A 17,500-nucleotide genomic window follows, 5' to 3' on the forward strand; every position below is an offset into this window, starting at 1 on the left:
ATACACACACACACACACACACACACACACACACACACATAATCACACACACACTCTCTCTCACACACTCACACTTACACACACACACACACACACACCCCCACACACACACACACACACACACTCTCTCTCTCTCCCATACTCTCTCACACACACACACAGACACACATATTCATATTCACACACATACACATAGACACAATCATATACTAATACACACCCAAACACACTCATTCACACACACAACATATACATTCTTTTATATGAATGCAGAACGCTGCACAACAACGCTCTTGCTCAAATTACCAATCTCACAGACACATACACACAGTCTCACACACATACACACACACACACACACACACATACACACACACACACACACACACACCCACACACAGACACACACACACATTTATACATACACACGCACACGCATACACAAACACACTAATTTGCACACACACACACACACACACACACACACACACACACACACACACACACACACACACACACACACACACACACACACACTCACACGCACACACATTCACACACCACGCTCACTCACAGACACAATACTGAAACAATCCCTCAGAGGACAGACGTGCAGAGGCATTTGGGGAACCTGGTTTAATTAAGCTAAGTGCCTCAGCACTGGCATACATTCATCCGCTCTCTCTCAGAGTGTGTGGATGTGTGGCTACCTCTGTGTGTGAGGGACTGAGTGAGAGACAGAGGGATAGATAGAGAGAGGGAGGGGGAGGGAGAGAGAGAGAGGAAGATGGTTTGTGTGTTTTGTTTGAGGAAGCCAGTTTTAGATTTGATGGACAGGAGATGGACGCATGTTGAATGTGTATTAGGCTGAATGTTAGAGAAATCACACTCTCTCACTCACTCACTAACTCACTCACTCACTCACTCACACACATACAAAATCAGTCTCACATACATACAGGTACACACAACACACAACACACAACACATACAAGCAACACATACACATACTCTCTCTTACACACACACCTACTCTCTCTTACACACACACAGACTCTCTCTCTCCCACTCTCTCTCTCTCTCTGTCTCTCTCTCTCTTACTCACTCACTCTGTCCAGGTGTCCAGTGTATCTGTATGTGCTTGCATGCTTAAGTACACCTGTGACTCTCGCGTGCACACACACACACACACACACACACACACACACACACACACACACACACACACACACACAGATATTGTGACAGACACACACACACATACACATACTCATAATCACACTCATACTAGTATATAGTATGCCCGGGACTCGCTGCTCACCTCGTTGACGGCCACGTAGTAGCGGGACTGCCTGAAGCTGGGCGTGTTGTCGTTGCGGTCCCTCACTACGATCCTCACCTCGTGCAGGATCACCGTCCCCACCAGCTCGTTGGTGCACTGCACCTGGACAACAATGGTGGTGATGGAGGATGGGGGCTGGGGGAAGGGGGAAAAATATAGATATATTTACACACATCAACTGTGCAATTAGAAATGCTTTGGCAATGTAACATAGTTTTTTGGCTCAATTGAATTGTGAGAGCACAGGATAACAGGAGAGAGAGAACCAGAGAAAGGAGATAGAGTCAAATTAGCAGACTGAGATAGAGAGAGATAGAGAGAGAAAGAGAGAGAGAGAGAGAGAGTGTGAGAGAGAGAACATTTTGAAAAGTTGCCCAGACTAATATATTTGTGCATATTTGCAAACAACTCCCTTTTATCTTTTGGAGAGGCATATTATTCCTAGCCCAGGTGCCATTCTAGCAGTGCCCTGCAGCTCAACCACAGTACAAATGCCCACAGCACAGCTTTATCCTACTGGGGCACCACAGTCAGACCGGCAATCAGATCAATGTGTGACCTCCAGTACCAACAAAAGAAGCAGAGCGTGTGTGTGTGTGTGTATGTATGAGTGACCTAGAGTAACAACAAAAGAAGCAGCGCAATGTGTGTGTGTGTGTGTGTGTGTGTGTGTGTGTGTGTGTGTGTGTCTCTGTGTGTGTGTGTGTGTGTGTGTGTGTGTGTGTGTGTGTGTGAGAGAGAGAGAAATAATAACAAATGAAGCAAGGATGGGTGTGTGTACCTGTGTGTGTGTGTGTGTGTGTGTGTGTGTGTGTGTGTGTGTGTGTGTGTGTGTGTGTGTGTGTGTGTGTGTGTGTGTGTGTGTGTGTGTGTGTGTGTGTGTGTGTGTGTGTACCTGTGTGTGTACCTGTGTGTGAGTATGGCCCTGCCTTTGGAAAGAGTCATCATTTTGATTTAAGGTAGACCGTTACTATTGTGCTGAGTTTCAGCAAAGCCTGCTTTATCTCTGTCAAGCTGGAGACAGCAGCAAATATCTATCACACACACAAATACCCTCACACCAAGGCCACAAGTTAACCCACCCACTGCACAAACAAGTGACTTACCGTATGTCTCTGTGTGTGTGTGTGTGTGTGTGTGTGTGTGTGTGTGTGTGTGTGTGTGTGTGTGTGTGTGTGTGTGTGTGTTGTGTGAGTGTGTGTGTGTGTGTGTGTGTGTGTGTGTGTGTAAGTGTGTGTGTAAGCGGGGTACATGTCCATGGTTGTAACTTACATCTCGGTCCAGAACCCTGCCGGTGCTGTTAAGAAAGAGTCTCTGTCGGGCTGGGTCCAGTATAACCCAGTAGTCGTAGTTGTCCAACAGGGTCAAAGAGATGGTTCTGTCGGGGTCCTGTGCTCGTCCATTTATCTGCATGTTCTCCACAAGGACTGTACCTGAGTGTGTGAGACACAGTGAGAGAGAACGAGTGAGAGAGAGCATGTGAATGTGTGTGTGTGTGTGTGTGTGTGTGTGTGTGTGTGTGTGTGTGTGTGTGTGTGTGTGTGTGTGTGTGTGTGTGGCAGGGTGAGACATAGATAGACAGAGAGAGAAAGATTGAGAGAGAGATTGAGATAGAGAGAGAAAGAGGGGGGGACATCCTAAGTAGGCTCAAACCTCTAGTTTGGTATTTTCAGTCTTTGAAAAGTGCTCTTCTACAAACAAAGAGCTTCAAGTCCACAGAACTATTCATTTTGAAAACACTCTATTTTCCTCCATTCTGTATTTCAGATAAGGAATGCACACATGTGTGTGTGTGTGTGTGTGTTTCTGTGTGTGTGTGTGTGTGTGTGTGTGTGTGTGTGTGTGTGTGTGTGTATGTGTGTGTGTGTGTGTGTGTGTGTGTGTGTGTGTGTAAGAGAGAAAGAGCAATTTTAGATAAGAGATACACAGTCAATGCGCATACGTGAGCCTGTGTGTACTTATGAGAGAAAGAGAGAGAGAGTAAAAAAAGACACACATATATATATATATATATATATACATATAGAGAGAAAGAGAGAAAGAGAGAAACAGAGAAAGAGAGAGAGAGAGAGAGAGAGGAAAAGAAAGAGAAAGAAAGAGTGGCATGCTGGGATTGTCTGTGAGTATCTAGTTACGTGTGAATTTGAATAATGACTCTTTAAGAATGCAATTTAGCCCCTGATCCAGTCACTGCCCGGCTTCATTAATTTCAAAGCAGACTCTCTTCTAAACACCATAAATATAAATATTATACACATGCTGCCACCAGCCAGTGAAGGGGCCATCTTGTACTGATCTGCCTGGGATGAATTAAATGGCCACTTTCAATACACAAGCAGGAGTACTCCCCCGCCCCTGGTCACTTCATTAAGCTTCACTTTCCAGGACGCGCGATGGATTATACCCTGTGAATGGTGCGCAACAGACACTATCCTCTCCCTCACCGTAATGTGGGGATCCCCTTCTAGATGATTCCAGGCTTCACACACACAGAGCACAAACAGCCATGTCCTCCCACTGTCTCCCAAACAGCCAGGGGCCCACAGTCAGCCTTCCCGGCATACATAATGTGCGCAACAAACAATATCTTCCCTGATTTTCTGCTCAAGTGAACAGCTTCAACAAACACACACCCTCATTTATGCATGATGGCACACATCCACATACACGGTCAAGTACACATCGACACACTCACACACAAATACACATACACACACACACACACAAAAATACACACACACACACACACACACACACTGCCAATACTGCATGAATGATTTAGAGGATATGTTCAGCATGTGTGAAGTGTGATAGTGCATATGAACTGTCTTTCACAGAGTCAGTGTCTGTCAGTTTTCACACACACACTCACAAACAAACAAACAAACAAACAAACAAACAAACAAACACACACACACACACACACACACACACACACACACACACACACTGTGTGACACACATACACAATCACGAAAACAAACAACTGATTTATCCGATGATCTAATGTATTTTGACAGGCAGTTAATTGGGTTTGATCTCATGATGAGATTGACAGTCTTGGCTATGAGTTAAGGTGCAACACACTGCTGAGAAGCATGCTAGTGCACACATCTCTCTCTCTCACACACACACACCACACACACACACGCATACACGCACACACACAGACACACACGCCCATACACGTATGCAGACACACACACAATTATTCCCAAAAATGTTGACCATTGTCTTTGTGTGTGTGACTGTGTGTGTGTGCTGGTGAGTTGGTTTAAGAGTGTGTAATTGGTCTTGTGGCAGGGTTTTGAGCTGATGGCAGAAGGCTGTGGCTACCTCATGACTGCTAATAAGATCATGGGCATTAGGGTTAACAATCAAACCTCTAACTAGAGGAGACAGGTTCACAACTCAAAATTATTTTGTAATATTAGTAAGACCACACACACTCAGACACAGTCACATTCCACAAGGCCTTTGTGTTTTAAAGCTGTGCTATACAACCGACCCCAACACACACACACATACACACACACACACACACGCGCACACACGCACACACGCGCCTTTGAGTACTTCTACTTAATGTCACAAAAGAGGTCAGCAGGCTGTGTCTGTGACACTTTACCAATCCTTCTCACCTGGTATTTGGCATGACCATGAATATAAGTGTGCGTTTAAGTGTGTTTAAATGTGTTTAAGTGTATGTGTGTGTGTGTGTGTGTTTAAGTGTGTGTGTGCCTGCCTGTCTATGTAAGTTCTCACATTGATTGTGTGACGCTTACTCATGCACATTGACCTTTTCTATCCTTCCCTGTTTCACAGCTTTGCTCCCTTTATCTTCTTCTGTCCTACACTCCTTCTCTATTATCTACTCTTCTTTCTCACTTATGTGCTTCTGGCTTTTTTTAAACATGTATTATCCTTTACACGGTAGGCTTCAAATGGAACAAAAGAAATCACAAATAAGGCTGAAATACAACAGCACAGTCAGGCGACTCAAAACAAAACAGCACAGGAAAGAACCTCAATGGCAGCATGAGCCTTTAAACAAAGCCAGAGTCTCACAAAAGCCAAATAAGAATCCACATAACCCCCATGAAAAACTTCAGAAATAACATGTTTCAGAAATAACACAGCATAAAGCAGGGCAACACAGCTGACGCGATTGGAGGAGACAGTGTTGAAAGTTGGCTGAAGGCTGGTGGCAATGCCAAAGGAGTGTAGAGTCACATGGTGAAGTTGCATGCATGCATTGTTTAAAGCCGATTGATATTCGGGGGGAGGGGGGTGGTCTTGGATATCCACTGGATCTGCACCACTCTGTCAACACGCTGGACCTCGTTATCATGACAATGGGCCACATTGTAGACTAGGCCTGACACAAAGGTGACAGGTTCAGCAGTGAAGCAAGACTAGTGACTGGGAATGTAAGGGAGAAATCGTTAATCACGTCAGCCAGGCCGAACTTGACTTAAGCAGACAGCCAGAGGACACCAAGCGAAAACCACTAAAAGAGATGAAAGTGCTTCAGTGGACAGAGCTAGGGTTGGTCCAGAGAGGACAGCTCTGGGAACAGGCCAGACGATCCTCAGTGTGAGCATCTGATGATATTCATTTCCTGAAAGGCCCCATTGACAGCTCCACTGTTGGGAGTCTAATACTGAACGGATCGTCCGTTCTGATTCTTAGAACTGCGCGGAAAAAATGGCCTGGTACCTTCAGTACTTTGAACTGAACCTGTTTCTCATTTCCAGTGCAATGGAACGCAGGGAGGGAAATCCAACTGGAAAAAAAGCAATTTCAGGGGGAAAGGAACAACTGATTCAAAATAAAAAAGAAGAAAGAAACGTACTGAGGCTTGTTTCCACCGTCTTCCCAATCAAAAATAACCAGGAGCACAAAAGCAGAGAAATCTATTAGCTCGGATATAAAACTAATTAAAACACCCATTAAAACACCCATTAAAACACCCACACAACGGCATAATTACAAAGCCGCTCTCGTGGCAATCAAAGAGCACTTAACTCTGCTCTGATCAGCAAGAGCAAAAAACCACCGGGTGCCATTGGAGCGCCGCTTAACCCTCCACATGATAATGTAACTAATTCCTCATTTTCATCAACAGACATATCTCAACTCGCAATATTCCTGGGGAAAGACAAAACAAACCAAAACAAACAAACAACCTGAATGTGGTGCTAAATCAATTTATTTTGAATGAAATCAGTAAAAACTAACATCATGCAGCTCATCTCGACATGAGTGATCTTGCTGCTCACGGCATGGCAAAACAAACACTTATTTTGTGTTCACGAAATGCAAAAGAAGACCGTTACACGTGAATATGGCTCTGCTGTTTTGTATTTAATTCTTGTGAATCTCCTGGGGTAAAACCTGTGCTGTGCAGTTCTCGGGAAGGCCTATCTAATCCATATGTTCACCCTTTGAAAGGAGAAAAAAATCAATGAACTGTGGCCTTGGCTTCATCGTGACCCACTGCCAGTAGATAACAAACCTAACCCTGACATTCCCTGCCTGCAGTGGGCAGAAAACACAACATGCTGAAGTATAAGACCAGAAAGTAAATAACAACAACAACAACAACAACAACTAGGGCTGAAAAAAAACAGCACAAGAGCAGTGCTGAACTTAATGACGTTCTATGCTAATCCAATGGCTGGCTAAAGCTGACTCACAGAGAGAGGATAAAAAAAAAGCAGTGCCTCTTCTGCAAGCATGTAAACATGCAACCAGACACGCTCGCTCTGCACACACATGGCCATAGTCACTGTGGTGTTTGCACAATATATGTAGGAGCCGCATTTGAGTTAATACCTATTTTCATAATCTATTTATTTTTTTGTATATTTGTGTTTGGCAAGTGTGCACCCTATACAGGTGGTAAGGGGGCTGGACTATGAATTGATGTGATTTGCGGACGGCGGCGCACTCTCCAGGCGGTAAAAACTAAAGGAGAAGGAACCGTTTTTGCCACTGCACTATACATCCACCTATACACCTTCAACGCCCCACGCCCCCCCCCCCCCCCCCCCCCCCCCCCCCCCCCCCCCCCCCAACACACACACACACACATACACATACATATACCAGTGGACATGAACACAAAAGGGGCAGGTGCCTTAACATAATCCAGAAGTGGCAGGTGATAGACAGTAATCCTACTTTCAGTACACACTTTCACTAATTGACCCCACTAACACACACACACACACACACACACACTCACTCAGTCACTTAGTCACTCACACACACATACAGTACACACACACACACACACACACACACACACACACACACACACACACACACACACACACACACACACAAAAACAAACACACCTCGAAATCACCCAAATTCCCTGCACACAGACCATTTTAGCAAAACACTAACAACCAACTCATGTTGATTCTGCAAAAAAAACCTTGAAACACTGTCTGTCTCGCTCTGTCTCTATCCCAAATGACAATTTAAACTTGTCCTATGATCTAATCCCAGCATTTAACACTCATCCTAATCATATCACTATGTCCATTTAATCACACACATACAGTTAGATAGCAAAGCTGAGCCAGGATGGAGTTCAATCTGACCTGGTTTTTCACATGGATAAACCACGTCCTTCACAGAAAGTAGCTTAACCACTAAAGACATCTCCATTATGGCACAATACTACAACAGCTGCAGGAAGAAGGACAAACACACACACACACACACACACACACACACACACACACACACACAAAGACAACCTGACCTTCTCCCTCTCTTCAAATCAAGGCATTCATCAACCAATGTACATTCATCCATGACCAATGCAAATCCACAGAGGGGCTGCTGTTGACACACACACACACACACCTACTCACACTCACACACTCGCGTACACACAAATTGCATGCAGATAAAAACACACACAAATACATTACACGCACACATACCATACAGCAATGTCCACATGCAGAGGACACACCCTTGAATTCATGTCCTATCACCTTCAGGGCGTGAGGTGAAAATGGCGAGCAGCAACTCCAATCTGGGGGCATGAGGCGCAGACAGCGCTTGACTTGAGCATGCGGATGGATGCGGTAAATGAACTGCATTTATAGAGTGCTTTTCTACTCATTGAGTACTCATTTTCTACTCATTGAGCATTTTGTAGATGGATGCCTCAGACATCCACCTATTCACACACTGATGGCGGAAGCTACTATCTAAGGAGGCCAACCTGCGCATCAGGAGCGGATGGGATTTCAGCGTCTTGCTCAAGGACACTTCGACACTTGGTGAAAAGGAGTCAGGATCAAACTTGCGACATTCTGATTGCTAAACGACTCCTCTACCTCCTGAACCACTATGCCAGATTGTATGTTCAGATGTATACTGAAGTGAGCACAGTAACCAAATACATGTGAGGTTGAGAAATGACTGTATCCAGCTTAAAAAACTCTGAAGACTGATATTAGGCAAGTTTGTCAATGTCAGAGTTATTTTATAATCATCTTAGTTTCTCTCTCTTGTTTTTATCTTACTCGCATGCGCTGATTAGATGGTGAGAATTGATAAGAACAGCTACTGGGTGTTTGAAAACAAAAGAAAATGATTGGGATTATCATCTTGGTCAATTCATTTTCTCAATATGTGACCCAGTAGTCTGACGATGTCATACTTATAATTCTAGTCAGAATATGAGTCTGATACTGCTCCATTGGGCTGTGATTATGGGGCGTGTTTTAACCGAACCAGGGGAAAAAATGCCTCTTCGCTCAATTGGATGTACCTAGAACCATCAGAGCAATGTAGTATGACCTTAACGTAGACCATGGGGCCAGCTGATACATTACACTTTTACCAGACCCCATAGGAAGGACGGCAAAAACATCTTTTCGATCGACAAATGCCTTGATCGCGTTTCTCTGTTCCTCTTTCAAAATTATCAAAATGAATGCTCTGTCAATGTCTTCTAAAACAGAATTGAATCTCCACATTTCAGCTCTCAAGCGGCAGCCATGTTTGTTGAAAACAAATTCAACCCACGTGCTCTTTGGAGATGTGGTTGATTACGTTACGGTTGATCATCTGTCCATCATCGTATAAAGCCCGCCCTGACAATTTGATTGGTCAGAGCAGCTTCTGGTCTGGCATAATTTCTCCCCAATGGAGCAATGCCAGACCAATCTTCCAGACCTCAAATGTTTTGGGCAGGTCCAAGTTCGGTCTGGTATCCAGGCTAGTGACCCAGTTTAGTTATGGAGAAAAATGTCAGTGGTCACAATTATTGCCCCGCATATAGACAACCTGACTCTTGCTACAAGATAATTTACTGACTCATACCAAGGTCATTATGGGAAAAACAGCTCATTCTTGCCTGCTTCGTCCAGAGCTCGACTCTGTGACAACTTTGTGAATAGAATAGATGGAGAAGCAGAGAGAGCGCTCAGGAATGGTGGAGGAAAGATACTGACAGAGAGCGAGAGAGAGAGAAAGGGAGGGAAAGAGAGGACAGAGGAAATAGAAGATGGAGGAATAGAAGTGTAAGTAGAGAGGAAAAGAGGGAAGAGGAATGTTATAAAAAGAGAGAGAGCATACTGTGATTGTGATGTGGTTACTGAATTGCCACGGAGGAGGATAATTGCTTTGTATTAAATTGATAGCTCAATTCCATCATCTCATTCTGTCAACATGTATTAAAAGAGGGAGGTGAAGAAATGAGAAGCAGACAGCAGGTAAACATTGTCCTTCAAAGAACTGATACCCTTCAGTCACCGGCACAACACAACACACAACACATCTCTCTATGCTTGTCATCTGCATAACACAACCCAGTGTTAGCCTATATCTCTATGCTTGTCATCTGCACAACACAACACAGTGTTTGCCTATATCTCTATGCTTGATTTGCACAACACAACACAGTGTTAGCCTATGTCTCTATGCTTGTCATCTGCATAACACAACAGTGTTAGCCTGTATCTCTATGCTTGTCATCTGCACAACACAACACAGCATTAGCCTATGTCTCTATGCTTGTCATCTGCACAACACAACAGTGTTAGCCTGTATCTCTATGCTTGTCATCTGCACAACACAACACAGCATTAGCCTATATCTCTATGCTTGATTTGCACAACACAACCCAGCATTATCCTATATCTCTATGCTTGTCATCTGCACACAGCCAACCCTTCCTGTCTATGTGAGTGTTTTCTCTTCTTGTGTATCTTCTCTGCAGGTGGCTTTGCTAAGGCCAAGACTGATTGACTGCTAATGGATAGATGGCTTGCACCTGGCCCAATAAAGAGCCATTTAAAAGCTGCTGGATACAGCAGTAGAGGAGAGAGAAGCTTCTAGCCGGGGAATCAATTGCTATAATCTACAGCCTCTCAGCCAGGGTTTTTCCCTGTTTGTGTGGATTAAAGATTGTCTGGGCATTTTGCGTGCTGCCTTTGTTTCTGGCCTGGGTAACACTTTATTTGGATAGTCCGCCTAGAAAGACTTCAAGTTCAGTCTTTTTAATTATTCACTGGACATTACCTTAAAAAACTCAACCCCTTACCCTAACCTTAACCGTAAATTGTACTTAATGGAGTTTAACTGAATCTGAGAATCTGTAGATTAGTCTTCTGTTTACATTTCATGGTTTGGGTGGTGCTTTTTTATCTTTGGTCAATGATGATTGGGAAGCCACACGCAGATACATGCTAAGCCACACACCTACCTGCTCCAACACTTCCCCAATGTATCAACAACACTCCGTTAACCAACTCCCTTTTGCCTTTTCAGTCTCTCTCTCTCACACACACACACACACACACACACACACACACACACACAAACACACACACACACACACACACACACACACACACACACACACAAACACACACACACACACGCACGCACACACGCACACACACACGCACACACACACACACACACACACACACACACACACACACACACACACACACACACACACACACACACACACACACACACAACACACACACACGGCTCATTTCAGAATTGGGGATACATTTCGTGTCTCCCAGATACACCCTTTGTTATTCCTCCCCAGACAAGTCTTTATTGAATCAGTTTTGAATAATACTAATAATTGAATTAAACTTTAACAAATAATAATGTTTGATGTGTATTTTTGACAAAATTTATACAGAAAATATTAGCCTAATAAGTCCCACCCCATCCAATATTGACTGTCTTCGGCTCAGGGTTCATAGATTGAACTTGAATTAAAATTAGATAATTGAATCTAATTTTCATTTTTTTTTTACTCACTCTATTAATATCAATAATATCAATAGCACAGCATATCTATTTTCTGTATTATATGAAATTTTAGTATATAAAACATATGTTTTTTTGTCTGTCCATACGTTCTGGTCAACTCTGTTATCTCTGTTATAAAACTCCATAATAATGTCCAATGCATTCATATAAGTACATGAGGCCTGCTTCATGTGATGTCACTTCCTCTGGCAGAAAGCATGTGGAAGGCAGTAAGGTATGTCATTCTTCTCCTCCAATTATTTTATAAAAATGTTTATAATACACCAATAGTAGATTAATTACCTGTTGACTCCTCCCCATAAGGCAGCACTCGGGAGAGTGGAGCTCAGAATGAGAATAACGCTCCAGCCCTGACAGTAAGCAGTGTGCTCTGTAAACAGATTGTGAGCCTGGGCCAACGTCCGCGGCCAACTCATTAAACTCAGCTAACCTGCCTCCCAAATACCTGCCAGAGCCCTCTATGACCTGTCACACATACACACACACACGCGCGCGCACACCCACAAGCACAAATACATGAACACAAACACAAACACACACACACACACACACACACACACCCATCCACACCCACAAGCACAAATACAAACACAAACACACTCTCATCTCATACAGACACAAACACACACAGACACACACACACACACACCAAATCCACCTGTTTAATTGCTGAAAACTCTTCCCATTCCCCTTCAGACCACACAGATGCTTCCACTACCCCAAGGGCTTCTGGGCAGTGACAGATAAGCCCTGGAGAGCTGGATTTAGTACCAAGCAGACCGAGAAAGAGAGAGAGAGAGAGAGAGGGAAAGAGATAGGAGTGACAGAGAAGACGGATAGACACACATGTACAGGTAAAGAGAGACAGAAAGCAAGAGAGACCGAGAGACAAACAGCAATGAGCTGTGAGCTACGCGTGTGACGTAATGATAGTCATATGGAGGAATTGAGAAAAATAATTATTTGCATGTATGCACTCATAGGATGCTATAGTATCGGGAAACTGCATATTAGTTTGTGGGTGTGCCGTTGAATTTGTCTTTTGAGCTAACCATATCAGCAGGAATTGTTCTGTGATGACAAGCCACTTATCATTTGTTTGGTTAAAGTCCATTCGATATACTGAGATACGTTGGGTGACATATTTTGTTGGGTTAAATGATCGATCAATTTAATAACTGAGTGCTCACTGTTATGCTGTCAAATGCCTGCCAGACATTGAAAACCAAGATGCAGGAAACATTTCAATGAAGAAAGTTGTAGAATGCCCTCCTCAAATCAATTTCCATGCAACGCCTATCTTTTTGATCAGACACACCTAAATGAGGCATCGGTCCAGCTTCGAAGGTGCTTAGGTCAATACACTTGTTATGAAATAACCAAATGAACGTGCCCCTAGTAAAATGTCCTTCTTTGTTGCACGTAAAAAACAACGATGTGCATCTATTTAATTAGGGGCCCATGTTTCTATGTACAGTTCAATTGATTGTGTATCCTCCAAAGTCTATATCTGGTGAATCCAGATAGGCACCTCTCAGACAGTAAAACAACATGTCCTTTCACACACACACACACACACACACACACACACACACACACACACACACACACACACACACACACACACACACACACACACACACACACACACACACACACACACACACACACACACACACACACACAAACACGAACACATCTGTCAAACGCATCACTAACTGCCCAACAGCCGTCATGGGGTGGGCTAGCATTAGCGGCGCGCTAGTGTGGCGGTGCGCTAGTGTGGCGGTGCGCTAGTGTGGCGGACTGCTTTCTGGGCAGACAGGAAAGCTTCAGTAATAGGGCCCAGTGCGCCATGGAAACAGCAAAACACCATCTGGAGCAGTGGCTGCCTTCTCCCTGGGGACTTCTCAACTGTCCCTACAGCTCTTAACAGAAGCAAACTGCCCCCCGCACAGACATAAGTCTTTCACATTAGCACTTGGAAGCCCATGTAAGAATGAGCATGGTGTGCCGACCTCTTCTCCCAGGTATGGTGACTGAACAATGGCAACATTATCTAAAAACAGCCTGCGCAAACCAGGGTGCCAATTACACATGGCTTTTGCTAATTATGCTAATTAGAGTACACATTATAGCAATAACAGGATAAATAACACAGGCCCAATCAATTGTAATTATCTCAAACACACCTCCTCTCTGTTCATGACATGCCGACAATTTACTGGAAGCAACTCTGAGCGTCTGACCTGTCCACAGCCCCGCAGAGAGAGAAAGACAAACACACAAACCAAACAGGGCCGACAACGCATCAGTAAACCAAACCTCCCAGCAGGGGGGGGCGGCAGTGATGACTCGGTACTTACCGTTGGGACTCTCTTCATCAATGGTGACTATGGTGGCCGGGGGCCCTGACCGGGACAGCTTACACTCTGTGGATCAGAGAGGTGACAATGAAGCACATCAAAATCATCACATCAGAGTGAGTACAGGTCACAGTGTTATAGCTTTACATCCTTTGGTCTTATATGTGATTACACAGGCTTAACACCTAAAGACAACTGTGGCAGGGATAACTAAGACAATCAACATGTGGGGTATAGCCACTGGGGAAGCAGGGATGAACAATGGCTGGACCTGAACAAGATCATGAACAATATTGCTTGGTGGATTTGTGCATAATAGGTCTGACAGCAAGCACCTGTGATGGAGGACAGGCAGGGGACAGTGGAAGCAACAGGGTCAAAGGAGCATAAAGACAGATAAGGAGGCTGAGTATAAGCTTGAAAGGGATGGAGGGGAGAGAGAGGACTAGACAGGCAGGGTGGAGAGGGTGAGTGTTGGGGGGGGGGGGGGGGGGTTACACCGGTGGGGAGGGGGGGGGGGGGGGGGGGGACAGCTTTCCATCTTACCCTCATACTGCCAGTCTGTGTTAGTGGCACCAGCGGAAGAGAAGAGAGAGTGAAGAAGACAAGAGGAGGGGAAGAGCGGAAGAAAAACATGAACAACTGAGACTGAAAATACATCAGAGGAGCAACTGCAAGATCTTAAGTGAGGACAGAGAAGGATTAGTCGGATTAAAGCAGCGTTTTAATGTGCGTAAAGGAATGAGTCAGATCACAGGTGTCTTGTTTATACACAGAGATACAGCTGGAGATAGCGGAAGAAGTATCAATGTGTCAGTGGGCTTTAGAATGCTCGCACAGCCACTGAAGGCCAATGTCATAAATCTATTGATAAGGACATGAATAAAAGCCTTTATTCAATGAGCTCACCGACCAATTAAAATGCAAGTCACTCTTTAGCTAAAAGTGACATCAGTGGCCTCAGGAGGTCTGGGGAGCTGCCACACACACACACACACTCTTTCTCAGTGTATCTTATTCACGTGCACGTGTGCACACACACACACACACACACACACACACACACACACACACACACACACACACACACACATATTGACGCACACACGCACACACACATGTGGCGCGCAAACACACACACACACACATACACACATACACACATACACACATACACACATACACACACACTCTCTCTCTCTCTCTCTCTCAGTCTATCTTACTCACATGCACACACACGTAATACACACACATGCTCTCTCTCAGAGAGTCTTACTCAAACATATAGACACACACTCTCACAAACACAAACACACACACACACACACATAAGCACACAAACACACACATAAGTACAATTAGCTTTGAGTGTCTGCAGTGACATGGCGTAAGCTATCTGCTGTCTATGAGTCAGTGGTGTCAGTTAACTCGGAGCTATCAGAGACAGTGACACCACACACACACACACACACACACACACACACACACACACACACACACACACACCGTCCCATCTGCCTTATGTGGTTCAGTCCTCCTTGCGCAACCAAGCACCTGGCTCCTTCTGTCTATAGGCAGATAGTCTTCTAATCAAAAATTGATGACCATCCTGGCCTCACCCTTGCCTTCACAACGCCATCCCTGACAAGAGTGAACACACCCTGACGTCAGCACTAAGTCACTTATCCTTTCCTCAGCTCCGATGCAAGGCAGAAACCTTTCTGAATAAAGCCAGGGTTTCCTTTTTTTCCCCAAATTAACTGACCCGCACAAAATGTGGGCAAAAAACATTACTCAGGATTGACCTGCTCCAGTAATTCAGTTTTCAGGCAGTTATTGAATTCCTTCTGCCCTGGCTCATATTCAACACCTGAAGGAGCCAGGACGGCATTAATCCTGTATGGGCAGTTAAGCAGCCAGGTGAGAGGAAGGCAGAGGGTAGGAGAGGCCAGCGCTGAGCTTGACCTGAACAGAGAGAAGCTCTGCTGGAGAGTGTTAAAGGCCTGTAGGCACAAACATCTCCATGAGTCCCTAACTCGCACACAAATATAGACACAGACACAGATACACATACACACACACACACACACACACACACACACACACACACACACACACACACACACACACACACACACACACACACACACAGGGAGAGAGAAATAAACAGCAACAAAGACACACTGACACCTCACCTTCATGGGACGTAACAAGGGAGCACAGGTTCAGGGCTATTCTCAGAGAGAATGTTAAATGTCTGTTAAATGTGTCTCAGTATCATGTGAAACATCTCCTGCGATTTTCACCAGCAGTCACGCATGCCAGGGAAATGATACCAGATTGCACACCTTGCTGATTGCACACCTTCCAGCTGATACCCCCCCCCCCACACACCCCCCAAACACACACACACACACACACCCTCACCCCACCCCCTCTTGCCTGTTCCCCGACATCTGATCAAAATCTTAATGGACCCATTTTGGCCAATTGAAGTACCCTGCCGTCCAGAAGAAAGAGGTGAGAGGCGGAGGGTGGCTGTCAAGCCATGGACTGACAGAGAAATGACTGCTTGTGCCACACCACCTATCAGGGCTTCTAATGAATGACAATCCCCCACCCCCCAACCCCGCCAACACACACACTGGATTCTTCAGCTTGGCCGATCGATGCATTGCACTCCTATTTGACCACATGTTTATTGCCTTTCTGCTGCAGCTCATGAGGAAAAAAAGATTACAAAAAATATGAATGAAAGGCATCCTCCATCTGTAACTTCTGCTCCAGGGAGAGAGAAAGAGAGAGAGCAGTCTATCTGATGCTCCAGGGAGAGAGGGTGGCATTCCGCCTTCCAAAATGTCAGCCTTGTGTTTTCCTCAACGCTGGTCGCTGGTTATGAATACAAACAAAGTCATAAGCTTGCAACGACTGCACAATACCTCCGAAACAAATCAACAGTTCCCAGGTGCCCTCTCTAATTCCAGAGAGCTGGACGCCCTTAATGTCTTGTAAGGGGGTCCTCCTCATGCCCCCCCCCCCCCCATTCTATTATTTTTCTGTTCAAAACAAATCCTCAGCTCACGTATAAAATATCGAGCTGTGCATGCATGTCGCCTTCCCAGAACACTATCGACCTACTTTTAAAAGCACTTAGGGACCGCAGTCTTTGTCAGTCAGCAGTGGAGTGGAGTGCCTTTTCTGATGCAGATAAACTCTTCAGAGAGGAAAAGGAAAGGATGCACATACACCTCTCTCTCTAACACACACACACACACACACACACACACACTAGGGGTGGGCGATATGGGCAAAAAATAATATCTCAATATTTTTTTCATTTTGACGATAACGATAATTAGACGATATTTTTTAAAAAATGTGATTGGAATTCTCAGAGTTATACCTTCTTGGAGATTACAATAATGGGCACAATGTTTAAGGAAAACACTTCTTTATTGT

General features: G+C 44.7%; 1 protein-coding gene across 1 annotated transcript in view; it reads right to left on the bottom strand.

Moving 5' to 3' along the window:
- LOC308373013 (protocadherin-15-like) overlaps positions 1 to 17,500 on the bottom strand; it is a gene marked incomplete at both ends in the record, with an annotated part of 150,871 nt that overhangs the window by 121,319 nt on the left and 12,052 nt on the right. The window contains 4 exons of the mRNA XM_080848405.1: positions 1,322 to 1,477; positions 2,615 to 2,775; positions 14,042 to 14,107; positions 14,588 to 14,602. Coding sequence (XP_080704531.1) covers positions 1,322 to 1,477; positions 2,615 to 2,775; positions 14,042 to 14,107; positions 14,588 to 14,602 — 398 coding nt within the window. The remainder of the gene's footprint in view (positions 1 to 1,321; positions 1,478 to 2,614; positions 2,776 to 14,041; positions 14,108 to 14,587; positions 14,603 to 17,500) is intronic.

This window comes from Sprattus sprattus, assembly GCF_963457725.1.
Source record: "Sprattus sprattus genome assembly, chromosome: 12".
In the NCBI taxonomy this organism is placed as follows: domain Eukaryota; kingdom Metazoa; phylum Chordata; class Actinopteri; order Clupeiformes; family Clupeidae; genus Sprattus; species Sprattus sprattus.